General features: G+C 59.6%; 1 protein-coding gene across 1 annotated transcript in view; it reads left to right on the top strand.

Moving 5' to 3' along the window:
* The first annotated feature begins 3,608 nt into the window (after nucleotides 1–3,608).
* LOC117640166 (protein escargot) overlaps nucleotides 3,609–26,885 on the top strand; it is a 29,259-nt gene continuing 5,982 nt past the window's right edge. The window contains exon 1 of the mRNA XM_034376447.1: nucleotides 3,609–4,332. Coding sequence (XP_034232338.1) covers nucleotides 3,897–4,332 — 436 coding nt within the window. The 5' untranslated portion in view covers nucleotides 3,609–3,896. The remainder of the gene's footprint in view (nucleotides 4,333–26,885) is intronic.

Here is a 26,885-nt window from a genome sequence, read left to right as displayed (position 1 = left end):
TCCCACCCTACTCCCTCCCCTACCTTCGCCCTAACCTCACTCCCGCCGTAACCTCACTCCCGCCCTAATCTCACTCCCGCGCTACTCCCGCCCAAGCCTCACCAACCCTACTGCGGCCGGCCGATTGTTCTCTCCCGCCCTAGTGTTGTCCGTCGGCCCGTCGCTCTGTCCGCCCGTCCGTCCGCTGTACCTGTCCGTGCGTCCGCCCGGCAGTAAACATGCACGGTGTCTCGCAGAGTTAATGGATTTCATGAATATTCAGGGTCAATGGCGCAGAGCGTAGCAGAGCGTAGCAGAGCGGGCTGGCTGAGCGCGCGCAGACAGCTGACAGACAACCTTTGCCAACTAATTCTGTTACCAGCACGCGCGTGAGTGTCACAGGGTGTGACAGAGGCTTCGTCACATTCGAACCTCTATTTCTGGTCTTCCTCGTTGAATGACGACACTGCACCGGAGTGCGGAATGACGTCATGTCACAATCAGAGCGAACGAGATTGGGCAGTCTGCGAGCGCTCCTCCAGGCCACGGTCTCTGGGTCACGCTCGGGCCACGGTCTGTGGTATACACTTAAGACTACGTTGTGGGCTTCGCTCTGAGCTATAGTTCTTGCAATAATCTGAGCTAACGCTCTATATGTTTTGGGCTACGCTCAGGGCTATGAGAGTATACTCTCGCGGCTACGCTCTACGCTCGAATCTTCACTCTGCACCACGTTCGGCGAGTGCTACGCTCCGGCGGCTACGCTCAGGGCTACACGCTCCGCCTTTGTCCAGTGTCCTTCCCCCAGCGCCCTTCCCACACATAACCTCTTGCTTACCACATCAAAGGCAAAAGACCACTTCTTATGAGCTTTCTTCTCTCGTCCCTTCCCCTCCATTTTTTTCTCCCCTTCTTCCTCTCATACCTGCTTAACCCCCCGAGGCCACCCATGGCCCCGGCCGTGGCCCCGGCCGGGCCCACACTGTCATCTCGGGCTGATCCGGCCGAATCGCGTGGTTTCCTTACCGATGCCGCTACGCCACGCCACGCCACGCCACGCGGCGCAGACCGCAATATGTGTGCAGGGAAGCCCTCTCATATCTGGCCGGCCGAGGCTGCTGTAAAACGTTTACGTAACCTGGATTTGTTTTGAGCCCTTCGTCGTCGGGATCGGAGGAAACGTCATTCTTTATTCGCCCCCTGCCTTTTGTTTCTTCATTTTTGTAAAAACATTTTGCCGTTGCGTTGTTGCAAGTTGATTTTTCCTTTAATTTTTTTTTAACTTCCTGTTCTGGATTTTTTTAAATTTGATTCCCCGGGGCAGGTGTGGCACGATGCGCTGCGCCGGCGCGTTCACCAGTAAAGTCAATAAGGCGATTGGCTGCCTGTTAAGAGGACGGCGCCCCGAGCGAGCCCTCTGGTGCCCTCTGGTTCACGGCGCATCTGCCCAGCGAGCCGTGCCCTGCCGCCCCGCCGCCGCCCCGCCGCCCCGCGCCGCGTGCCGCAGGGACGAACCCCTTAACACCTTTCCCCTCGTCATCGGTGGCGTACCCGCCGGCAGACTACCGCACACGGATTGAGAAGGAGAGGGGAGCGCTCGTGGTTTTTTTCCGGTGTGAAAAAAGCAAAACAGGAACCAAAAAATATGAAAATGTCGGACTGAATAAAACGAAGGTATCCGGGGCGGTTAGGACACCACCAGACGACCGCACCTTATTTTTCTCCTTGTATTTTTTCCCGCTGCTACTGTCCCCGGCCATAAGTAAAGTTTTTTCTTCTTCGGCATCGATCCAAGACGGGTGATATAAAAGTTTTGATGCGACCGGGTGTGGTGCATGTGCGACCCAACGTCGCCGTGGGCGCGCGGCCCAGCGGACTCGACCCGATTTCTTCGCTCTGTCTCACTTGCTCTCACGGGGCGGCCAGTGTAGGTGCGAGAGAGAGAGAGACAAAGTGACGAAAACGACTCTCGGAAGCAGTCGACTCGGCCGCCGGGTGGGCGGGGCATTTGATTCCACTCTTGCACACGCATTTCACTCATTTCGGCCCGTCAAAGATCCGCGGCCGAGATAGAGCGGCTACTTCGCGCCTTCTCTCTCGCTCGCTGGGATTAGGTTTGTGCCGTTTCCGTCCCGATAAGCAAAATGAAGGGGGAGGGGGCAGGCGAAAGGGATGGGGGAGGGGCAGTGTGAAATCAAGACCTACATTCCAGCTGTACTAGATTCACCGTTGTTTTGGTTCCTTGTCCTCAAAGCTCGTCAAAGTCCCATAACCGACATTCTACAACTTTGCGTTTCCTTTTCCGATCATCTGGTTTTTCTTTCTTTTTTTAGAGTGGCGCGTGGCCGCGCGTGGCATACGTGTGGCGGCCCGCCGGCTGTTCCCCGCCACCTTCTTCATCAAGACCCCCTTTTTTCATTCCGTTTTATTCTTCCACAATAAAAAAGGCCTACGATAAAAATCCGGTGCAGACACTGCCGTGATCGGTTTGATGGGCCGACTAGGCACGAGACGCACCCACGACGTTCTTTTTTTTCGGTGCCCTCCTCGTGTGGTGATGACCGACAAAAAGAGAGGAGGAAAAATTGGATCCCCCACACTCTTTTTCTTTATTTTCTTTATTGTTGTTTCTTGTGAATGGACCAGACAGGGCGCGGCACGAGGGCCCCGCGCGCGTGGCGGCCCGATCGGCCCGAGGTGGTCTCGGAACAGGAAGGATGAGCGCTTATCACAATCTAGGACTCGCGCGTGCCTGCAGCCTGTCAGTCCTTTTTCACACTTTCAAACTGTCGTGGGATCGACTACTACTCACACCACCCTCGGCCCAAGATTATTCCTCCATTTTTTCGACAAGTAAAAAAGTCTTTTGGATTGTCTGGATCAGTACCGTCTTTTGCCCCTGGGTTCGCTTCCGGGTTTGGTACCGGGTTTGGTACCGGGTTTGCAACCGGTGGGTTCGCTGCTGGGTTCACCTCCGGTTTTCCTGCCGTGTTTGCCACCGGCATTGCAACCGAGTTTGATACCAGGATTGCAACTGGGTTTGCAACCGAGACTTGCTACCGGGTTTTGCTACCGGGTTTGCTTTGGGTTGAATACTCGGTGCACCCCTGGCTAATCCATCCCCTGGCTGGCGCCGCTGGCGCTCCCCTCGGCGACGTGCATTGTAGCCTCATCAGCCACGCAACGCCAGCAACAGTCGAAGCAACAGAATCAGCAACAGAACAGCCTTCGCAGCAATCGATGTGTCGGCGCGGCTGGCGGCTGGCGCGGCGCGGCGCAGCGCGGCGCAGCACGCAGCGACTCGGAGGGTTGAGGGTTGTCGCGCCGGGCAGGCCTAGAGGCAGGCCTGCCTGCAGGGCCCGGCTTGGCCTCCCTCGCCGCGCCGTCGTGCCGCCGCTGGCGCGATCTGTGCGCCGAGGGAGGAACTACCCTGGCGGGGGAGGGGCGGTGGTGGGGGAAGCCAACCAACCCCGTTCGAATGCAGTCCCCCACCCTCGCGCCGAGCCGCGCCGTACCGCTCCGCGCGCCGCGCAGGGGTGGTGGAGGGGGAACCGGGGTGGGGAGCCGAGCGACCGAGAATATAAAAGCGCTGGCAAGCCGGCACATCGGCTCATAAGCCACTACTACGGGGTTGGTTTGAGTTTGTTTTTGCTCCGTTTTTCCTTAAGGGGGGGGGACCCGCGCATCCAAACAAACTCTTCTGCGAGTGCTGCCGGCATTCTTCTCTTCCACCCTGTACCGCTCGCTGTTTTAAGTTCGCTGCCATGGTGCAGCACCTCTTCGGCTCGAAACTGTTTCCGTTCTAACCCCCCCCCCCCCCCCCTCGCTTTCTATCGTTCTTCGCGCGCGTGTGTCTCTTCGCTTCGCTTGGATACTTGTGCTGATGCTTTGCTGACGGGCCGCCGGATGGTGCTGCAATGCCCAGGTGCCTGATGGCCAAGAAGTGGAAGGCCTACCCTTGGCCGGACCGGGGCGACAACGTGGACGCCGAGGCCATGACGCCGGCCTCGGCCTCCGCCCCGGCCCAGGCCTCGGACCAGCAGGACGACGAGGAGGAGATCGACGTGGTGGGTGACAGCTCGCCCATCAAGACGTCCGTGATCCGGCGGGCCGGCGGCGGCGGCGCTTCGGTCATCCAGGAAGCGCCGCGGAGTGCGTCCGCCACCGCGGGGACGACCGGCACCACCTCGACGTCGTCCTCGACCTCGTCCTCGGCGCCGCACCAGCCCTCCTGCTGGAGCCCCGCCAGCCCCACGGCCGGGGCCACGGCGCCCAGCCCGCCGCCCAGCGAGTCGCAGGCCATCCCGCCGACCTCCGCCACCCTCGAGACCCGCGTCTCCGTGCTCTATCATGGTGAGTGCTCGCGTGTGCATGCCGGCCCGGCCAGTCCGCCGGCCAGTCCGCCGGCCACCTTGCATGCTGGAACTGTTTTTGCTGCCCGTGTCAGTGTGTGAGTGCGCGGGGATTGAGTCATTCGGCGCAGACCTTTGCCGCCGCCGCTGCCGTGTGCACTTTGAAAAACAACAACACGGCCCCTGTTTTCTCACTGGCCGGGCAGCGAGAAGTGACGTCATGGGCATCCAATCGGAAACGCGCCGTGCGCCGGACCGAGTGCCGTCCACTGATTGAGGATTCCCCGCATCGCCGCGAATTTCTCTGTATATGAGTGTGTGTGTGTGTGTGTGTGTGTGTGTGTGTGTGTGTGTGTGTGTGTTTGTACGTGGGTGTGTGCGTGTGTGAGTGTCTGTGCCCATGTCCATGACTCTGTGTCTGTGTCCGTCTGTGTGCAGTCCACGCGGCGCGTACGCATGCGCACTTCCCTTTTCATTTTATCATTTTCTCACTCTTGCTCTGCGCCGTGCCCCGCCGTGCACGCCGCCGTGCCGGCCGTGCCCACGGAGCCATATTGCACAGACACACACGTGCAGCCCCCCTGGAAAGTGAATGAAAAAGTTGCTCACCGCCATTCGGGCACGTAGAGGAAAATGCGTGTTATATCTGCTGCCGCGTGTACTTGTGTGTGTGTGTGTGTGTGTGTCAGCGTCCAAGTTGTGTTCTGTGTGTATGTAAGAGACTTGTCCAGTAATGCCAGTTAAACTTGCCTCTCACGTAGGGAGTTTCTGTCCGTGATAAAGACCAGACTCACACACACGTACACACACACACACACACACACACACAAGCACACATCGTCACTCACATACACGCACACGCAAGTCCACCCCGGTTGTGTGTGTCCACCATCCCCTTGCTTGCGGTCACCGGCGAGGTTGTTTGTTTTACTTCTAGTGGCTACCATGCAAAAATCATCCGCATTTGATTTTTAAACGAGTACGTGGACTCATAAAGTGTGTTCTTTGAATATTACATGTATACATCGTTACAAAAAAAAGGAAATAAGAATTAAAAAACATCCTTGGCTTGACGCATTTTTGAAAGAAAATTGGCTACTGAAAGGAAAAAGTAACAGGCACGGGTATACACTGTACTGCAGGAGCAAATGGTTTCTGACGGTGCACCACCACTCGGGACGGCGCCGGCCACGTCGCCACGTCTCAGCCGGTGGATTATGCAGGCTGTTATTGCAGAAGGCAAAAAGCCGAGGCGGCGTCGGCCAGTTGGCCGTCGACCGATGCACTCGATAGTCTATCGGCACCACCGTCCACCACCGTCTTCGTGTCACTGTTGCGCGGCGCTGCGCCGCTGCATACTGCATGGACTGTTTGCGCACAGGCGACACCTGACTGGCTGGCCGGCTGCTCGAAAAAGCCGATATCAGTGTCCGCCGAGGCACTCCGAGCCCCACGACCCAGAGTGCCACCGGTGCGCCCGCCCTGCAGCGTCCACTGCAACATTCAGTTTGTGTTGGTTCTACAGCCCGGGTGGTGGTGGTGGTGATGAATATGGTGATGGTGATGGCGATAGTGGTGGTGGTAATGGTGGTGGTAATGGTGATGGTGATGGTGGTGGTAGTGGTGCTGGTGCTGGTGGTGGTGGTGAGGGTGGCGGTGGTAGAGGTGGGAGTGCAGGGCAGGGCTACAAATGGAAAACACGAAAGAGTGCTGGGGGAGAACTATAGAACTACGTATGTAACGCCGACATGCTGGGCCGGGTGGGTGAACGTGTATGGGCATTTGCGCGCCCTCACGCGTTTGTGTGTGTGTGTGTGTGTGTGTGTCTACGCCCCTCCAACCTGTTCCACCTCCTGCAGTGCCGACAACCCCCGCACACACAAAAACCTGCTGCTGCCTCCACCTCGCTCCTCCCCCCCCTCCCCCCTTTCATTCCCCGCCACTTCCCACTTCCCTCCCTTTCGCGCTTGGTTTGGACTTCAAAAAGATTCGCTGGCCGCCGCCGCGACGCCGTCGACGTCGTGGGTTTCATTAATAACAAAACGCGCCCCCGTATTCTCTCTGCCCCCTTCTTCTTCTTCTTCTTCTTCTTCTTCTTCTTCTTCTTCTTCTTCTTCTTCTTCTTCTTCTTCTTCTTCTTCTTCTTCTTCTTCTTGGCGCGGCTGAACGCGATTTCCACCGGTGCGCCTGTTGGCTTGGTGCCGCGAGGGGGGAGAGAGACGGGGGGAAGGGGAAGGGGGAGGAGGGGGAGGTCCGACGCGCGCGGGAGACTTCCGCGAATGTTTTCTTTCCAAATATTGGACGGTAACGAATAAATCGTATTACGCGCGGCGCGGCGCGGCCTGGCTGGGCCTGCAGACCGATTCCGAGGGTCGTTTCGATCGCTCTGTCTTCCTCGCTGCCGAACGCGACGGCCCCTTGAGCGCGAGCAGGACGGAGCGGCGAGAACGAATCTCGGAATCGGTCTGCTGGCCGCGGCTGGGCGCCGAGTGCGGCAGTGCGGCGGTGGTTATGTTTTTAGGCGCGTTTGCCTTTCGCGAGGCTGCGGTGCGAGGGCGGTGCAGGGGCGGGGCGGAGGGGGGGGGGGCGGAGGGGCGCACACTGGAGGGCCAGGGCGCGGGGGTGGCGCCGCGGCGCGCCGTGCCGCGCTGCCGGGGCCGGCCTTGCCGAGGGCTTCGGTCGCCTCGCTCGCCCCGCTCGCATGAATTCTCCTAGTCATTTCACCCCTGGGAAGGGACGGCTGCAGCAGCCGCCCAGGACCGTAGTAAAAGACACCTGTTACAGTGGGGCCGGGCTGCTGGGTCGGCTGGCTGGCTGCTGGCTGCCTGCTGGCTGGCTGGCTACTGGCTCCTGGCTGTGCCCATGTAGGGTAACGGCCAGCTAGGGGCGCGGTGCGGTGTCCGCAGTGGTCGATTCGGGCGCGCGTTTCGCGCCGCCCGCTCTGCAGACTGATTCCGGGGCGTCGTTTTCGTCGCTCCGTCTCCCTCGCACCTCTACGGGACGCGCCATGAGTGCGAGCGAGACAGAGCGACGACTCTCGCGGTCGGTCTGCCGGTGGCGCCCGCCCCCTAGGGCGCGACGTCGACGGATGGGATGCAGTGCGCCAGTGCGCCGCGCCTGGCCACGCCCGGATGCGAATGCCGAATCCGAAAAGGGGGAAGGGAGGAAGAACGACGACGCGACTCCTTCTCGCTCTGTCTCTCTCGCACCCATACGGTACGCCCCTTGAGTGCGAGGAAGACAGAGCGGTGAAGAAGACTCCCATGTCTGCAGCGCCACGGCAGTCGCCCCTTCCTCGGACATAATCTCGCCCGCCGAATTTGAAATAACTTTCCAGCAGTTCCCCTTCCTTCCCGCGTGTGTGTGTGTGTGTGTGTGTGTGTGTGTGTGTGTGTGTGTGTGTGTGTGTGTGTGTGTGTGTGTGTGTGTGTGTGTGTGTGTGTGTGTGTGTCTGTGTGCGTCTTCGCGGTGGCGGGAATCCATACCGTCTCGGCGACGCCTCCGGAAAGAAAAAGTTGATGGACGGCGTCGCGCAACGGCGGGGGAGGGGGAGGGGCACTGTATAGAAGATAAGTGCAGAATGAGATATGTTTGACCGAGCCGGGGGGTGGACCCGCCGCCCACCGCGCGGTGCGCTGCTCGCACAAAGCAGGCGAAACTCCTTCGGCGCGGCTCCTTCACCCAGTGCCCCAGCGCGGTGCCTCTGCCTCCGAACTTGCCCTTGTCTCTCTCGCTCTCGTGGGGTGTCCCGCGAGGGTGTGAGAGAGACAGACCGACGAAAGCACGGCGACGGTGTGCCCCGGCCCGGCAAGCAACCCCATCCCCGATTAAAGCACACGTCAGCCAGAGAAATATTGCATTTGTCATCGTCAGGCGCGGCGGCCCGGCGGCGGCCCCGGTCTGAGGCACGCCGTGGGGGGGAACTGGGGAACGAACACGCCGCCGTGATGAATGATGAAAAATTGCGCGGCAATGGCTCGGGCCTGAACCGAATATTTAAACAGATTTTTTTTCGGCGCGTCCTTTGCCAGCGCAGAGCGCAGTATTTATTTCCTCAAGTCCCTCCAAACGACGCGGCGGGTTTGCGGTGTGCATGCGTGTGTGTTTGTGTGTGAGAGTGAGTACTATGTGTGTGTGTGTGTGTGTGTGTGCCTCCAGCAAGGGCGGGGAGCGACCGACCCTCTCCAGGATGACGACATTGCTGTCCTGTGTGTTCCGGGGCGACTGGAGCACGCCGCGCCGGGCCAAGCCAGGCCACGCCACAGCAGGCCAGCTCTGCAATAAACTCGAAACATCTCTCCTCTCCAGCTCCAGTCGCTCCAGCAGCCTTCCAAGCCTTCGGGCTGCAGCTCCAGTTTCCGTCCTCCAGCGGCGCAACCCAAATGGAGTCTGGTGCCATGGCTTGGGTTATCGTACTACTGGCGGTCTTCCCCGCAACCCCCTGTGCTTCCTGCCCTTGAACCACACTGCGAGCCCCCCACCCCCCACCCGGCCCGTAACATTACGGCCTCCGGAAGGCGACCCGCCCGGAGGATCTGAGATCTGGGACGCGAGAGGGAGGGAGAGGGAGGGGAGGGAGGTAGTGGAGGGGGCGAACGAACCCGCAGCCCGGCTGAGCCTGAGCCTGTTGGACGGTGCGGCCGTGGCGCGGCGCGGCGGCGGCGGCGGTTTGCAAAACAAAATCGACAAGGGCGGCGCCACGGCCGCGCGGGGTTTTCAAGCCGCCCAACTTCGCCGTCGTCGCGGTGGCTGCGCGGCAGACTGATTCCGAGAGTCGTTTTCGTCGCTCTGTCTCTCTCGCACCGACCCGCGAGTGCGAGAGGGGCAGAGCGACGAGAACGACTCTCGGAATCAGTCTGCTGCCGCGCTTGCCAACTTTCGCATTTATTTCCCTCCTCGGCGGGGAAAAAAAGTGGATTTTAAAACGTTTTCGGTGTCGTCGGACCGGAATGCTTGCAGCAGGTCCACGACCGTGCCACTGCCAAGGCCCCGCCGCTCCACCCTTAGAGCCCTTAGTGCAGTGGGGGCTCGGCGAAGTGTTCACCCCTTCCCGAGCCCTGCTGCAGGCTGCTTTCTAAGTCTCTCTCCTCTCTCCCTCTCCTCTCTCTCTCTCTCTCTCTCTCTCTCTCTCTCTCTCTCTCTCTCTCTCATAAGCTTCGCGAGTGCGTGGGAGAGGGAGAGGGAAAAGGGGGAGAATCAACGAGACCTTTCTCACTCGGAATCAGCCGCTCCTGCGAGTTTAGCCGCGCGGCGATGTGGTTCGCCCTTCCCTCCCTCTACGCCTTGCTCGTTACTTCCACCACGAAAAAATACATTCACACACATACATACACACACACACTTAACCCTCACTGTTGACCTCATCTGATACAGTAGTTCTGCGAACCCGCTCGTGGTTCTGCGATTCCTGCTTTGCGAAAGTCCGCGCCAAGTGTTTCCATTTTGCAGAGGGGGCGGCTAGGCGGCGCTGGCGTGCGTCTTACTCACGGCAAACGAAGAAAACATGGACCGCGCCGCCAAGTCGGCGGTGGTGTGCCGTTCCCGGCCGTTCCCGGCCGTTCCCGGGTTCCTGGGGGACCTCCTCGGGGCCGGATCCTTGCGGTGCAGGAGGCGCGGGACGTCGAGGGATCAGCCTCCAGGCTTGCCTCCAGGCTCTAGCCTCCAGGCGCCGGCTCCAGGATTGTCATCTGGGAATTCTCCGGGAGGAGGGAGCGAAATCCGGCGAGCGGCCCGCCCCGCCCCGCCCCACCTCGCCCCGCCCCACCCCGCCCCGCCCCACCCCGCTCCGCCCCACCCCGCCCCCACAGCCGCCACACGGAAAGAAGCCGTCACAGGAAGGCGGCAAGGCGCCAGCCCAGGCGCCGCCGCGCGTCGCGGAATGGAAAACGACGCCGTGGCGCAGGCAGCAGAGCGCCGGACTGTCGAGAGAAAGGTCCGCGGATCGAACCCCCATCCCTCCTCTCTCTTCTCATTCCTCCTCGAGTTGTCAATGGGCGCGGGAGAACGGCGGCCTGCTCGGAAAAGGCCGCGCGGGTCGCCGTCGCCGTGAGGAGGACGAAGTGACGTTCCCTGAGCACTCCGTCTGCACACAATAAAATAAAACACACAAAAAAGCCTGAGCGAACAGCCGGGCGCAAGGGAATTACAAACAAGATTAATGAAAAGCAGATGAAAAAGGGAGATTAATTTAACGGCGAGGAGGGGCTCTAGGCTCTGCCGAGGCGGTGCCGAGGCGGCCAGGGGATTCGATACAAGTGGGCGCAGGCCGGCGCACCAGGCCATGGCCAGGCCCGGGGCGTAGCGGCGCGTACAGAGTTTCTTCAAGGCGTCGGACTGTCTTGCTGCTGCGGGCCGGGGGGTTCTGACGCACGGCCCACGAAACCTGCCAATCACCAGCAGCCCTTTTTACTTCTTCGCGTGTACGTGTGTGTGTGTGTGTGTGTGTGTGTGTGTGTGTGTGCGGGTGGCCCCGGTGTGGGAAAGTGTGTTTGTGGCGCCGAACAATAACCTTTGGAATTCAACATGTGATGGTGGGGGGTAGGGGTGCAGGGCGGTGCAGGGCGAGAGGGGGGGGGGGAAGAAGGGTTGGGCGGATGATAAGGGGGAAATGGCCCACTGGATTTGGGCCCAGCCCGGCCCAGCCCGGCCCGGCAACCCCCCAGCCAGCAGAACACCGGTCAAGGACATGGAAACACTCCCTGTAATTTATGTACCGGCCCGGCAGATAGCAGCGGCGGTGTGGGTGTGAAGGGCAGGACAGGAAAAGGGGGGGGGGAGGGTGTCAGCCCGTGCACTAGTATAGCCCGGGGGCTGGAGGTGCCAGGAGGGAGGAGGGAAGGGTGGCAGGCCGGGAGGGGAAGGGGGAGGCGGAGGGGAAGGGGGAGGATGAAATAAACCTGGGAATCGCGACACAAGTTTCTGATACAGCTCAGTCTTAGGACTTTATGTTTGTGCACGCCCGCCCGTGTGGTGGTGGTGGTGGTGTGTCTGTGAGTGTGTGCGTGTGTGAGTGTGCGTGCAAGGGGTGGAAGTGAGGGAGCAGCGTGTGCGTGCGGCGAGGATGGAGGAACACAAGTGAAATGATGGAGCAGGGCGGGTGCGAGTGAGAGAGAGAGAGCAAGAGAAGCAAGACAAGCCCAGAGAGAGAGAGAGAGAGAGAGAGAGAGAGAGAGAGAGAGAGAGAAGAGAGAGAGAGAGAAGGGGACTTCCGCCCCGCATGTAGTAGTGGAGTTTGAGAGACAGACAGCGGAATCGGACAAGGTGGAGCTGGAATGCGTGACTTACTGGAGGGGATCGGAGGCCCCACCCCACCCCGTCACGCTACAACGCCTCGCTGTGTTATGTCGATCCGTGCAACAGAGAGAGAGAGAAATAGAGAGAGAGAGAGAGAGAGAGAGAGAGAGAGAGAGAGAGAGAGAGAGAGAGACCGGGGCGGGGCGCAGCGCGCGCGTGTCTGCGAAAGGATGGCACGATGGTGAGAGAGACGCGGCCGCACAGTCGTCGCCGCGCGTCGCCATTTTCTAGGCCTTCAAGGACGGAGCACCCCCGCCAACAACAAGGACATGGGGACAACAAGGACAACAGAAGCAAAACTGCGGCCGGCATCAGATTCTTTCGGGGTCGTAAAGTGAGCCGGCCATGCTTGGCTTTTGTGCGGTCCAGCCGTGTTCACCCCTCACACAGACAGACACACACACGCACGCACGCACACACACACACACACACACACACACACACAAGTGCGCGCGCACGTACGCCCAAACAGCCCCCTCGAACAAAAGCCCCAGCCACTACACGCGGGGGATACTGTTTTGGTTTATGGCCGAGCCTGTTGCCAGCGTGCAGCAGCTCCCACCCAACCCCATGCTGTTGGTCAAGGAGGACGCGGTGCGGTGGGTGGGGCGCGTGGTGAAGGTGTCGGTGGCCATGGTGAAGGTGGTGGTGGCCATGGTGAAGGTGGTGGCCGCAGGAACTCGGTACATAGTGGTGAAGAGGGTGGAGCGGTGTTGGTGGTGAAGGAGGTGTTGGTGGTGCGGAGGAGGTGTTGGTGGTGAAGAGAGTGTTGGTGAAGAAGCTGTTTGTGAAGGGATGTTAGTAGAGGTGAGAGCCGAGACCAACGGGGTGAAAACGGTCCGCGGTCCAATCTCGCAGCCGAGCACGGCTTTCGTTCCATCTGGCGCGGCGGTGCTTGCAGACTGATTCCGAAAGTCGCTCTCGCCCCTCATCTCTCTCGCCCTCGAACGGGACGCCCCGTGAGTGCGAGAGAGACGGAGAGACTCTCGGAATCGGTCTGCTGGCCGAGGCTGGCGCGAAAAGACGCGAAGGGGCATTAGCACCCTCCAGCGCTCCACCAGCCAGCGAGCACACATCGCGCCGAAATATGTTGCAGCGCCGGATGGAATCCCAAAGAGGGCCAAGCTGGAATGCGGCCCCACAGTGTGGGCCCCACACCCCAGAGGCCGAATTTTTGTGGAGCGTTATTTTTCTTTCCGACTGGGTGGCTCGGCGTGAGGCTAGCTCTACCTGCAACCCCCTGGCGGTGGGCTCCGGCGGCCCTCCGGCGGCGGCGCTACAGTGGTGGCGCTCCAGCTTGGCTTGCGCGTCGCGGCGTCGCGGCACGCCGTCTACCTGTCTGCTTGTCTGCGTGCGACACGACATTTCGCTCTCGGTCATTTGCTTTGCCAATGGAGGCACACTGTATGCGGTGGCGGCGCGCGCGGCGCGCTCACGTCTCGACGTCCACCAGTGACACATAGCTCACGCGGCGTGCTCCCTCCCCTCCCCTCCCCTCCCCTCCCCTCCCCTCCCCTGTCATTCCGCTAGAAAATCCTGCATGACGTATCCCTCCCATTTTGCTGCTTCCCCCTCCCCCGCGATCTGCCCCAGCACGGCTGGCTGGAGTCCTGTCGGGGTGCCATCAGTCCTGGCGGGTCCTTTCGGTGTCCTGCGGGCCTGTGCCGCCGGAGGCTGAGTGGAAGGCCCGTCCCTCTCTCTCGCACTCCCCGGGGGTGCCTCAGAGGTGCGAGAGAGACAGGCCGACTGGCTCGGGACCTGCCTGCCGTGCTGCCGCCTCGGCCATCCCTCAAGCGGTCCGATGGAAAAACGCGGAATCACACCCGAGTCGCGATAAGCAGGCGGGGCACCTGAGGCCCGCGAGGACTCCTGCCGGGCGACGCGGCGACGCAGCCCGCATCCGAAACAAGGCGTGGGGGCGGTGGGGGCGGCCCCGCGGGGGTGGCTGGGGGCGGCGCAGGGCGGCGCGGGGACTGCGGGTCACTTAACTCAAATCCCGGGGGTCGTTAGAGCGACTCACGCTTAGGTAAACACCACACGCTCGCCGGCCTCCGTCTCGGTCTCGGCCTCCTCCACGTTCTCCGGCATTCGCGCCGCATTGGTCCGCGGGGACCGCGGCGGGGCGGCGGCGCGATCCGCGCGGCAGGGAAATTCCAAAATTTGGGCGGCGAGAAAAAGGGGAAATTGGCGGCGGATCGATACGCTGGGGTGCAGGGATGAGGGCGAGGCTGGCGAGGCGGAGGGAAATTTTGGCCCGTGTCCAGGAGTGTGGTCTCGACGGCGGCAGCGCAGCCAGCGGCAGCCAGCCGGGCGGGGCGGGGTGGGGCGTGGCGGGGTGGGGCGGGGCGGAGCGGGGCGCCCCCTCCAGCATGGCTACTCCGGGGTCATTTCCACTGAATGGCTGTTTGCGATCCTTTGGCCTTTTCGGGGTTGGGGTTGGGGTTGCGCGGGAGCGGCGCGGCACACGGGGGCGGCCCGGGCGGGTCAGGTGGTGCGAGGTGTTTGCCGTGCCCGATATTGGCCCGGCTCGTTTTATATTCCTGCTACGTCTCGCCGTGCAGGACTCCATAAAGCAGGTGTGTCTGTGTGTGTGAGTGTGAGTGTGTGTGCGTGAAGGGGGATGGTGTCCGCAGAGAGCGAAATGCTTCCTACCCTTCCTTATGTTTCTGCCTTCCTTCCTGTCGGGGTCCTCGTCCTGTCCGTGACTCTCTCTCTCACTATCTCCCCTGCCCCTCTCACGGCTTCCGCTCAAGAAAAACGCGCGTCCCTTCCGAGATTCGAACCATGCTCCCGGACAATAGCAGCCGAGCGCGTTATCCACTGCGCCACCCAGCCAAGCGATGCGGCGACTTCGAAAGCGGTGGCGGAGCGCGGCGGGTGCGCTCCGCTGAATGGCTAGTGAAATTTGGCGATCTGTATGCGAACACGAGTTCGCAGGGCGGTGTGGCTATTATGACCCTTCCCCGTTGCGCGCGCGCACACACACACACTTACGCACACACCAGCTCTTACACACAGAAAAAAACACACACACAGAATTCAATTGGAGCAGTCTTTCTCTTCGACTTTTCCGGACTAATTCGAAACGCGACGCTGCATCGTTGCAGCGATTTAAGCACCAGAAAATCATGCCTGTAGGAAAGTATAGGAAAGTTTCCGAGGTTCACGGGTTCTCTCGGTTTCCGGAGGTTCGCGGGGTTCGCGGGCGCCGCGTCCCCGCGGGGGCTCTGGCGGCCCGCAGCACCGCGGGCAAGGACGTTCATTCCAATCGTTGCAACCCCTGCAGCGCTTGCCGCCCCGACCATCCTGCTGCCAGCCTGCCTGCCTGCCTGCCTGCCTGCCTGCCTGCCTGCCTGCCTGCCTGCCTGCCTGCCTGCCTGCCTGCCTGCCTGGCGGCGCTAGCGTGGCGAGGACGGGGTGGTCTCGGAGGAGCCATCGCCCAGTGTCACAATACGGAGAGGGGGTGGGAGGGCTGAGGGCTCAGTCAACCCTTCACCATGCAGGAATCCACCACCATTTTTTTTCGCGCGTGGTCTTTACATTATTTTTTTTATATTCTTTGACTTTTTTTTATTCACACTCCCCCACGCGCGCGCTGGCCCACGCGACGCAAAATTTTCATTTCAAGTGCGCAATTATGATTTACATTCGGAATCCCTTGACGGCCGGCCCAGGGGTGGTGGCGCGGTGGCCGCTAGAGAGGCAGGGGAGGGGAGAAGAGGGGGCGCACGGCACAGCGCACCGGGATAATGAGGGCTTCAATCATTTAACCAGACGGGTCAGCCTTAAGTCAACAGCATCTCCTTTGCTGCCGCTGCACTGTTCGAGCGACGCGCCCCGTGTTGATGGAGTGTATCCCAGGGATTCTTCGTTCTCTGCTTTCTCCTAAAGAATTGAAACCGCAGCACATATATCGGTTGAAAAAAACACTCCAAAACCAAGTTAATTTTCCTCTGAAATGGTTTAAAAACACTGTTGTTGGTTAGAAGGCAGTGAAGCTTTGAGTGCTTAAAAAATGCTATTTTATCAAATTTTATCAATGAAACGAAAATATGTAAAATATTAGACGGGCTAGCTTCCATCAGCATCAACTCTCAACCAACTTTATAGTATCTGAATGTTGGGGGGGATTTTGAAGTCACCATTTTCCGACCAATTATCACTTCTTGGTGCGACGTCCTGCCTTCGGCGAGCTGCGAAATTGTTCGGAATGCTTTGGTAGTGGCGTGGCGGCCGGGCGCCTATTGGGCGACCGCGAACTTGCAGCGCCTCCACTGTTGAATCTGGGCGGGCCTGCGGACGGATTCCGAAGGTCGCTCTGTCTCTCTCGCACTCAAACGGCACTCCCCACGAGTGCGAGAGAGACAGAGCGACGGAACCGCCCCTCGGAGTCGGTCTGCGTGCCGCGAGGACAAAGACGACGCAAACACAAGAGGACGCGGCCATGCCATCCACGCCATCCATGGCACGGCCCATGGACCGGCCATGCGACAACACAATGCTAAATTGCTAAAGCGTCCAAGACGCGAAATAATCTCCCGATCCAGGCCGGCCAGGCTGGGGGGTGGGCCATTAAGGGATGGAGCGGCCGCCAAACCAAGCAACAGCGTCTTGTGAGGGGCGGCGGCGCCGCGCGAGATAGGGTGACAGTGCAGGCAACGTGGCGCGAAGAAAAAGCGGGAAGGCGGCGGGGAAAAAGGGGAAAAGGGCAACGACAATAAGAAAAGCGGAAAGGGAGACGGTGTCCGGGGAAGAAGACATGACAAGGTTTTCGGGGGAGAGAGATGGAGACGGGGTGGGAGGGAGCCGAAAACTCGAACGAGAGTGAGAAATTAGGTTGGCGGGCCCGGAAGCGCGGTTTGTGGTTAAGTTGTCCGAAGGTGGCGGCCCTAGGCCCTGCAGCTGCACTGTATAAAAGCGCGGCGTGGTTAACGCGCGGGGTAATGCTCGCCGACACGGAGTGGCGGTGACGTCATGCTGCTCCGTCTCTCTCGCACTCGCGAGGCGTTCCTTTCAGGTGCGAGAGGGACAGAGCGACGCCTGCTGTGCGCCCCCGCGGGGTAGGCAGCGACGCGCCACGGCCGCGCGGCGGGACGGCCCGCCTCGCGGGCGTCTTGGCCCGACTTGGAGCGGGCAGGCCATTTACGGTGTGACGTAGTCGCCCTGCTGAATCACAGCCTTCGCCACGGCGCGTGGGCCGCGCTGCAGTTTGCACGCCGATGTGTTTGCCATATTTAATCGCATTGAGGGGGCTGCTGTGGGCCGCCATGTCCGGTCCGCTTCGTAACTCCACCCTGCCCCGGCCCGCCCCGCCCCGCCCCGCCCCACGCTGTCATCGAGTACGCACCGCCTGCCTGATAGGGGATGACCTACGCCTCGGCCGGCCCGCCCCCTAATCACCCGTAAACACACACCGCGCGTCGGTACCGCGGGCTGCCTCCCAAACAGTGGCGCGCTCTGTCTCTCTCCCACACTCGCGGGTGCATCCCGCAGGCCGCCGGGCGTGCGAGAGAGAGACAGCGCGACGAACCGCTCGTCGTTTGCAGCGTGAGTTATGGCAATCTTTGGCGGGAAAATTAGAAACTGTCGGGCAGAACGAGGGAGTCTTCATTTAGAGGCTAGTACCTCCTCCACGCGCACGCACACACCTACTCTCCCACACACACGCAGGCGAGATGGTGAGGAGATGACGTCACCACCTTTCTCTCCTCGTGTGATTCATTGAATTCCCGCCGAGGCTAGCCCGCCCCGTGCGATTAGCGCCAGCGCGAAGGTGAAGGGCTCGCCTCCTCCCTCGAGCCAACGTCTCCACAATTTTCACCTGACTGGCCCCGCCCCGCCCCGCCCCGCCCCGCCCCGCGGGCTGCGTCAGGCGAGTAATTATCAACGCTATGAATTATTTCGTTTCCCTTTCTTTCTCGCTCCATCCCTTCAGGGTATTTACTCTGAGTTACCACTGAGCGCCACTGTCTCCATCGTCAGCAATTTTTATTATTTCTTTGTGGCGAGGAAGCGAAGGAGAAAGAAAAGAAAGAAAAATAAAATAAAAATAGGGGCGCGCGGTTTGAAGAAAAGAAGCAGGGGAGAGAAAAAAAACGAGAAAAAAAACACACAGACGCCACAGCCGCGTGCCTCGACATTTTTTCTTCCTTCCTTCTTCTTATTTTATGGATGGAGTAATAATTCGCGGGACTCGGTAAGCGGAGGCGATTTCGCCAGCTTGCGCCGACTATGCGGTTCTTCAGTACCTATCACAGCTTACAGCGAGGCGCCCGACCGCGGCCCACAAATTTCTGGGCTTTACCTGAGCACAACAGTTCCGTAATTATGTGTGCTGTTTCGTCGTGCTCAGACTCACCTGGTGGGCAGGGCGGGAGCTAGGGAACTCGGGAAATGGGAAAGCCCCTTCTGGGTCCGCGTCGGCATGCACGGAGTTTCCCGGCGGCGTCGCCCTGCTGCCGCCACGGCAGTGCGAGACCCGGGGAAAGAATCACTGAGCGGCAAAAATTCAAATTGACCCTGGGGGCATAATTATGACACACTTAGCATGGCGCGCTACACACCGAGAGCGTTTGTGTCCTTATCACATTCATTAGTGGCTAATGAGTTCGGGCAGACGAACAGACAGACAGACAGCCAGACACGCGGAACAAAATCCCCACTCTTAGCGCCCCCTGCGTGACAACAGCCTGCAGTTGCTTTCAATGTCTCTCGCCTCCTAATTGCAAAACGCCTCTCACCCCCATACCCCCCCCCCTTCTCTCATACCTCCCCCCTCCAGCCACTCCCTTGACTCCCGCTCCCAGTAAAAGGGGAATTGGCTTTGGCGGGCATTAGCCAACCCGAAGCCGAACACACACACACACACACACACACACACACACACGCGCGCGCGCACGCACACACACACACACACACACACACACACACACGCGCGCGCACGCACACACACACACACACACACGTGATGCGCGTGTTTGTTTTGGCAGGACACTCTTCTTCGCGACGCTGCCCGACTCCCTTGGCTCGCGCTAGGCTATTCTGCCGCTCTCGCCCGCGCCGCGGTGGAAGGGGTCCGTGTCTCCAGAAGCATTACGTGCCAAGCACGTGCGGGCGAACACGCGCATACGCACACGCGGGCATGCACACACACACGCACACGCACACACACACACATTCGCACACATATACACGCACATAGACGCACGCACACACGGGCGTGCGCGCTTACGCACATGGCAGCGAGCCACGGCGCGCCCCGTCTGCATTCCTATTCAAGGCACTACTGGCGCTCCCCCTCCCCCTCCCCCTCCCCTTCCCCTCCCCCGCCGCCGCCGTCGTCGTCTGCTGCTGCTGCCCACCCCTGTAACGCAAACGTTTTCTTTTCTCTCGAAAGGAGGAGAAAGTTCATTTCGCCCGCCTCCCTTCTGACTGCGCCGCGAGTGTGTGTGTGTGTGTGTGTGTGTGTGTATGTGTGCGTGCGCGGTGTGTGTATGTGTGCGCGCTCCCCAAGACTTATCGCCAGCTCATCACTCCCCACTCCAGTGGTTCCCAACCCCGGGGTCGCGACCCCATTTGGGGTCGCGGAAAAATTTTGTGGGGTCGCGGCATGCTACCTGGGGTCGCGTGGGGTCGCGAGTTGGCTCCTGAGGGTCGGTCTGCGGGGAAACCGCCAGTGCGAAAATACGGAAAAACCGACGGGTGTTTGGTGTTTTTAGCGCTTCCAAGCGGAAACAGACGCATAGAATACAGGCTCGTAGGGATTATTTCGTCCCCTTAGTCTACCGATACCTGGAGCCTGGATCGCTCGTTGCCAACCATGTTCTATTTTGTTTCCTTCCGCGAATCCTCAAATGCTTTATGTTGAAGCGGCCCAAGTGGTGGAGGCAATCGCCAATGTTAAGCGTGGTATAGGCGCCAATGTTTTTGAAAGGTACCGCGCGGGCGGCACAAAAGAGTACCAAGCTTGGGTGTCAAAATTAACAGCAAGGAAGCTATCATTTGAAAATTAGAATGTCTCATTACAAATATTGGCCCTCTATTTTAAATGCACTCAAACCCTCAAAATTCGGTCAAAATTCAAAATGTGACAGATAATTTTCGAAAAAATCCCCCCCCCCGAAAAAAGATGGGGTCGCGTAATTTTGTTCCTGGGGTCGCGAAAAATTTTGGAAGCCATTTTGGGGTCGCGGGCTGAAAAAGGTTGGGAACCGCTGCCCCACTCGCTGCCGTTGCTGCCGCCGCTGAATGCGATGGCTTTCTTCCTCTTGTCGCATTTCCGCAAGTGCGGTATTTTTGCAAATTTGCCGCTTGGCCTAATGGCGTGCCTGTCTTCTTGTTGCAGGTGAGTTTCCCCGCCGTCAGGCAGGCGGTCGGACAGGCCGGAGCTACGCCGGCCCGATCCACGTCGCTCCGTCTCTCTCGCAACCCCTCCGGCAGCGAGTGCGACAGAGACGGAGCGACGCCGTCGGTGGCCGCGGAGGCCGGAGGAGGTAGGACTGAAACCTTTCATCGGGCCGACAGCCGCTTCCTGAGGGGGCCCCGTCGGGGTGTCAGCCCATCAACCATCTCGCTCTAATTATTCGTATCGTCTCGAGGACTATCCAAAGTTTTGCGATACAAGTTTGTCCGCAGGGAGGCCAGCCAGGCCGGGGCCCCGCGCGGGGCATGGCGGCCGAACTGGGGCGCAACAGGAGGGTCTTGCCGTGGCACAGCCCTGCCCTGGCGCAGCCCCGGCAGAGCCCCGCGCACTGTGGCTGCCTGCCTGGCTCCCCTCTGCAGTTTTCTTCACGCTGCCGCATTCCCACACTGCGACCCTCCGTGCCAATCCGAAAGGACTTACCCCACGACTCCCCTCTCTCACTCTCTTCTTCTTCTTCTTCTTCTTCTTCTTCTTCTTCTTCTTCTTCTTCTTCTTCTTCTTCTTCTTCTTCTTCTTCTTCTTCTTCCTCTTCTTCTTCCTCTTCTTCTTCTTCCAATTTTCATTTTTCTGTTTTTGCTTTCATATTTCTTTTTCTTTTCCTTCCTTTTCCTATCCTTCTCCTCCTCCCCCCCCCCCTCATCCACCTCCTCCACCTCTCCCTCTTCTCCCTCTCCTTCCCCTCACCCCCTCCCCTTTCCTCCTTGTTGTGGAATTTCGCCAGCGCGTGGTCAGTGGCTTGGCTGCCCGCCTGGCTGGCTGGCTGGCCGGTTCGGCCCCTTATCACGGGGCGCCACTGCGGCTGCTTACAGCCGGCAGATATGCAACGGGCAATAAATTCGGGGATTTCGAGGCGGGATTGTTTTACACGCGGCGGGCGCGTGGGTTCAAACACCAACACACCCACCAACTTTCGGCCCCAAGTTGTTCCAGTTTCGCTTCCGGGGCATAAATCCGACGCGTTGCATTCTGGGGCGGATGCCAAGCGACGAGCAGGTGGCGTAGGGGAAGAGAGAGAGAGAGAGAGAGAGGGGGGGGGACTCCTGCTTCCAAGCAGCAAACACTCACTCACACCCTCACGCTCGCACAGACACTGCAAACAGGGTACCGGCCGGCTCGATGAGATTGCACCCCTTCTTCACCTTCCACTTCTTCTCCTTTTTCTTCTTCTTTCTGCTCCATTCTTCCCGTTCTTCTTCCCCTTTCCCAGGCAGCAGCTCTGCTTTATTGGCTGTGTGTTTGAAGGGGTTCCCCGCGCATGTTTGCAGTGGTCGTCGCCTCGCAAGTGCCACTCAAAAGCTGCTGCCGGGTCATCATAAAATCGCCGCGCCGCTGTGCCAAGCCGTGCCAAGCCGCGCCACGCCGCGCCACGCTCGCGCCAACGCTCCACTGCGGGATAAAAGTGTCCCGAGGATGTCGTCTGCCGTAAAGGGCGACGCGTCAGCCACGTGACTGATGTGACGAGGGAGCGGCAGCTAGGAGAGAAAGAGGGAGATTTTTATTTTATTATTGCCACAAGCTCGAAATTACGAAAATGCCGCGCACCTGAGCGACCCGCCCCCCCACCACCACTCCTCCCCTGTCGCCTCCCCTCTCCCCCTCTTCCACGCGACACGTCCGCCGCTGCAGCCGAATATTAAATTGTAAATTATGGCACTTAATGCGTGGAGTAAAAATATGACGTTGCCGTGTTCGGGCCGCTCGGTGAGTCCAAGCGGGGGGGGGGGGGGGGGGCACCCCCGCGGTCAACCTTTCTTCGTTTCCCAAATTTATATCCTTTGCGATTTGCCGGTCGTGTAGATAGATATCCGTTAACAATCGTCTTAATGTTTGCCTGGATAGATAAGCCTGAGCAGGGCTTGGGTGAGGGGGGTTGCAAAGCCCTACTGACTCCTCGACGCCGTAAAAATGTTGCTAACAGCGTTGTTTCTGTCAGATTTCCCCTTCTCGTGTTGTTTTTCTTTCTCTCTCTCTCTCGCTTTCCCTGTCTCTCTCGCTCTCTCCCGCCCCGATGCAGGTATATAATTATAGCGTGGTTTTCATCGGCACGCCAGAGCGTGTGTTTTGATAACGGGCCTGGCCCGGCCGGGCTCGGCCTGGCGACTTCAAAGGATACTACACTGCGTATTCAATTACAAGGGTTGAGCTCCGGCAGGCTGCAGAGTCGCCTCGTCTCTCTGTCTCTGTCGCACTCACGGTGCGTGCCGCCGGGGTGCGAGAGAGAGGGAGCGACGCCTCGCTCGCCGGCCAGCAGGATGGAAAGGATTGAGGGGGAGCACCTGGAGTGGAGCTCAGGCGGGGCTGTCCGCGCGCACCGGAGGGACTGCGCGTCGCTCTGTCTCCCTCGCACCCATGGGGCGTCCCGTGCGGGTGCGAGGGAGACAGAGCGACACACTGTGCGAAACCACCCTGCTGACTCGGGGTGACTGGCAAGCGGCACCGGCCTGGGCGGTTGTAGAGATCCAGCAGTGACCCATTCCGAACAATACTCCGTTGCTGTCTCTCTCGCACCCCGACGGTTCACCCAGCGAGTGCGAGAGAGACAGCACGACATTGCCGAGCCTATCGGCGGCTGATCGGGCCACCCAGGACCTGCCAAGGACTTCGGCCCCGCTCGCTCCGGCACTGCTTTCCGCATTCGCTCGCAATCGTTATTTCTCTCATATTTATGTAACGAATATACCAAAAGTTTGCCCGCTTCCTTATGGCCCTCTGCGCGGCGCAGTGCCGCACCAGTGCCGCGGTAGTTACGATTATCGCTATTCGGGAAAAGCAAAGCGCGCGGCTGCCATTCAAATCCACATGTCCTTGTTGTTGTTACTGTTGTTGTTGCTCTAGTTTTTCGTTTCGGCGCGAAAAACAACAACAACAAAAACAACAACAGAAAACACGCCGGGTCGCGTCACCGTTCCCAACGGAAGGACTACTGCGGACTGAGCTATATTCGTTTTCTTCTCTCTCACACTCACGGGGCGTCCCGTAAGGGTGCGAGAGAGACGGAGCGACGACTCTGAGTGCTGTCTAGGTGCGACACTCGGCGTAACGCGACGACGGCCATGTGCCCCCCGCCTTTGGCTGTGCCTTTGGCTCGCCCTGACTTGCCGCGCTGCTGCCAAACTAGCGACGCAAATATTTGACGAAAGGAAAAGGAGCAAGACAAACAGACGGACAAATTAAGGAGGGCCGTTCCTAACGAAGCAGCGTGCGACATCGCTTAGCGACGGCTCTGTGTGTATGTGCGCGCGTGCGTGTGTGTGTGGGGGGGGGGGGGGGGGGCTGTCGTGATATGGTCCGACACGGGACACACGAGCGCGATGGGATTTTGTACGGTCACGTTCGGTCGCGGTGAATGTGCGGCTAGGAGGCGAAAAGAGAGTGGGAGGGAGAGACAGGGAAGGGGGAGGGGCTTCTGGAGATCTTCGCGGAAGAAGTTGTGAAAGTCCAATGTCGTTAGGCAGCCCGCATTTCATTATGACCTGCCATTATGAAGGGAGCTGCTGGAGGGAGAGAGAGAGAGCGAAGGGGGAGAAAGCTCAGGAAGAGATAGAGAAAGTGAGAGAGAGAGAGCTGGAGGCTCCAGAGTCTGCCTCTGGAGGAAGATATATGGCGTCAAAAGTTAGAAGTGGACCAAGTGGTCCGCAGGCCTCGGCCTCGCCGCCGCCCGAGTCGGGAGCTGCGAGTTTGCCTTCAGCTGCCTACCTTGGAGGGAATGGGGTGGAATGGAACCGAATGGAACCGAATGGAACGCACGGTCGGCCAGGATTCACAATTAGCGATGCCTTCCGCTTTGCTCCCTCTCTCTCTCTCTCTCTCTCTCCTCTCTCTCTCTCTCTCTCCTCTCTCTCTCTCTCTCTCTCTTACAGCAAAAACAAAAAATTGCCGAGCCTGTGTACTTTATTCCCCTCCCTCCGCCACCCTGGCTCCTCCAGCTGGGAGTGACGTGGTCCTTGTCACCGGTAATCAGTATCAAACGCATCGACCGACCCCCTGGTCTGCTTGAGTGCGAGAGAGAGAGAGAGAGAGAGAGAGAGAGAGAGAGAGAGAGGGGGGGGGGAGGGAGAGAGAACCTTACAAACCATATCAGGACTTACAAAGCAGAGCAGTTTGTCATAACAATAAGTATGTTGAGCATACATGAGCTTACAAAAAAAATGCTTCGTAATTTGCGATCTATTTCTTTGCATAACAAAGTAAATCAGATTGTACGTAGGTATGCTATGCTCAAAATACTTCGCAAGGTTTTAAGGGTGTTGGGGTGTGCCTGGACTGCTCTTCTTCTAGCCGAAATCAACAACACATTGTGTTGTACGTACATTTATGATGGGCACCGAAACTTTGAGAGCTACGCGGCGAGAAACCGTCGCTCGTTCCGTTCCTTGTACTTGTTGCTGTCCATTGCCACCCCGTTGGACATCCCCTCCCCCGGCCAGGCCTCGCCGGTCAGATAGCGCCCCTGCCCCGCTTGACCGCACCCCAATCCAGCCGTCATGAAAACACACAACACAGCTCCAAACAAACAGAAAACCAAGTCGCAAATGAATGTGCCGCAGAAAAAAAGAGAAAGAGGGGGCAGTTGGCGGTTTGTTGGGAATCTGCGGCCGCGCGCGAAGCGCTTCCGGAATGCCAATGGCCAGTCCAAAAATGGGGCGTTGTTGTTGTCCCGCCGCAGTCCGTTTTCTTCTCGATTCGGAGAGCCGTTTTCGTCGCTCTGTCTCTCTCACACCTATACGGACCGCCGCACGAGTGCGAGAGAGACAGAGCGACGGCGCTGCGCGCCGCGGCGCTAAATCTTCATTGCCAACAAACAAATGACTTTGGCGGGATAAACTTGCCCCGACTCACGTAGTAGTGGCGCCGCCACCGTTGCGGCGCGCGGCGCGGCAACAACTACTCGAGTCAGCCGTGAGAACGAGTGCGGCCGGGATATAAATCGCAATTCCAACTTTGCCGGGAAAAACTTCTCGCTCGCGCGCCAATTAGCGCGGTGTTGCTTGATTGTGATTGGTTGCAGCCCGATTGTGCAGCCCGATTGCGCAGCTCGATTGCGATCGCGGCGCGCCCTGGCGGCGGCCAACACAATCCAACACGGGGTTCGATCCTTCCCCCTTATCGTGGACGCCATGCAAGGCGGGAGAAGTTTGACACCGCCTCGAGGAAGCGAGCGGGAAAAAAAAAGTGGTGAGCCGTGGAGGTTCGAACCCGCGACCTCCGGCGCTGGGGGCGAGCATGGTAACCATGGGTCCGCGAGCTGCTGGTCAGTCCTTTAGCGGTGTCTTGCCCTGCTGGCGAAGGACGGATTGAAAAGAGGGCAGCAGGCATTTTTTTCCGTCTTTGGCCGCCTGAGAGGCGGGCAAAAGCCTATGCAAGTAGGGAAAAATTGCAACTTTGCCCTTGCAAAAGTGGACAAAAAGTACAACTTTGCCCCTGCAAGAGGTCAAAAAGTGCTTGTTCTCTCTCTCATGCCGGATCCGCCCCCACTGCAAAGTGACCTCGTTGCACCGCCATCCCGCTAATTGCAAAACTTGGCGGTGGAGAGAAAAGTAACAGAGCGGCGCGCCGCCCCGAAGGACTCGAAGGGCAGCTCATCCCCGGCAGGTCGATGTTTTCGGATTAGTGGCGGGTAAACGGTGACCGGTCGATGTCGTCCGCGAGCAACAGCGGCCTGGCCGACCTGGTGGGGCCTGGCGGGGCCTGGCGGGGCCTGGCGGGGTTCTGGCCGACGGGGCGACGTGCGTGTCGGGAATTGGCCCGTGTGTGCGTGACGCGGATCACTTTTACCCGACGGAGGAAAAACCGACACGCCCTTGTTGCTGTGTTGTTGTTGTTGACTTGAACGGTGCGGGCACCTCATCTTCCACCTCAATTTCCTTCTCTCTCTCCTTTTTTCGCCCCGCGCTGCCACGCCGCCTTCCCGATACATGTTATGACCCGCGAAGGACCTCCGACGGACGGGGCAAAGGTGTAGCGGTGAATTTTTCATGACGAAACGAGCCATTTACGAAGTTAAAACCCCGCCTAGGCCCGCTTGAGCCGCGAGGCGCGCGAGGCCGTCTCCATACCTTGCCGTGGCGCGGCATCTTTTATTCAGGGCACACAGCTGCCCCGGCCGGCCGGGTCATGCACATCCATTTTCATGGAATGGCATCAAACTGGCATCACGATCGGAACGCCATCCTGACTTGTTGAGGCGTCGCGCCGCTAATGCGGTAGCGAGCGCGGCAAAAATAGCCGCGCCGCGGTGGGGATTCGAACCCGGGTCGGGCCGATGATGGCTGTGATGAGGCCCGGAACTTCAATAAGTGGAATATTACAGGCTGCGTCGCTCCGCGGCAATCAGGGCTCGCGATTTGGAGTCGATGCCGCGCTAACCATCGGCTAGCCTTCCTGAATTAGTGAACGCCGCCGGCGGACCCTCCCCGTCGGCCTCGGCCGCCGCGACCCGCCGCGCCGCGCCACGCCCGTTTCAATATTTGGCGCGGTACTACCGGCAGTGCGTTGACCCGTGCTTCTTGTTGTTCTGCGCGAGGCTACGCGAGGCGAGGCCGGATTCCGCAGCCGGCAGGTGGTCTGGTCTGCCGGTCGGCCGGGAGGGAAGCGCTCCGTACTCCGCGAGCCGCTCTGCGGCCCGGCGGCCCAGCGGGGGAAATGCATTTTTGATAGAGCTCGCGGCGGTGCCGAGGACGCCCCACCCCCCTTCCCCCTCTTTCTCACTCTTTCCCTCTTTCTCTCTCTTCACGCCTCCGCGCGCCCACCTGTCGGGCACGGGGGCTGCGCGCGCAAGGCCTCGGCCGGTTCCACCGGGGGTTTCGCCGACACAGTGTCACTGACGCCCTTCCTTGCTT

This window comes from Thrips palmi, unplaced genomic scaffold (genome assembly GCF_012932325.1).
Source record: "Thrips palmi isolate BJ-2018 unplaced genomic scaffold, TpBJ-2018v1 HiC_scaffold_12, whole genome shotgun sequence".
Classification (NCBI taxonomy): domain Eukaryota; kingdom Metazoa; phylum Arthropoda; class Insecta; order Thysanoptera; family Thripidae; genus Thrips; species Thrips palmi.
Note: the sequence above shows the minus strand (reverse complement) of the source record. Positions and strands in the feature narration are given on the sequence as shown.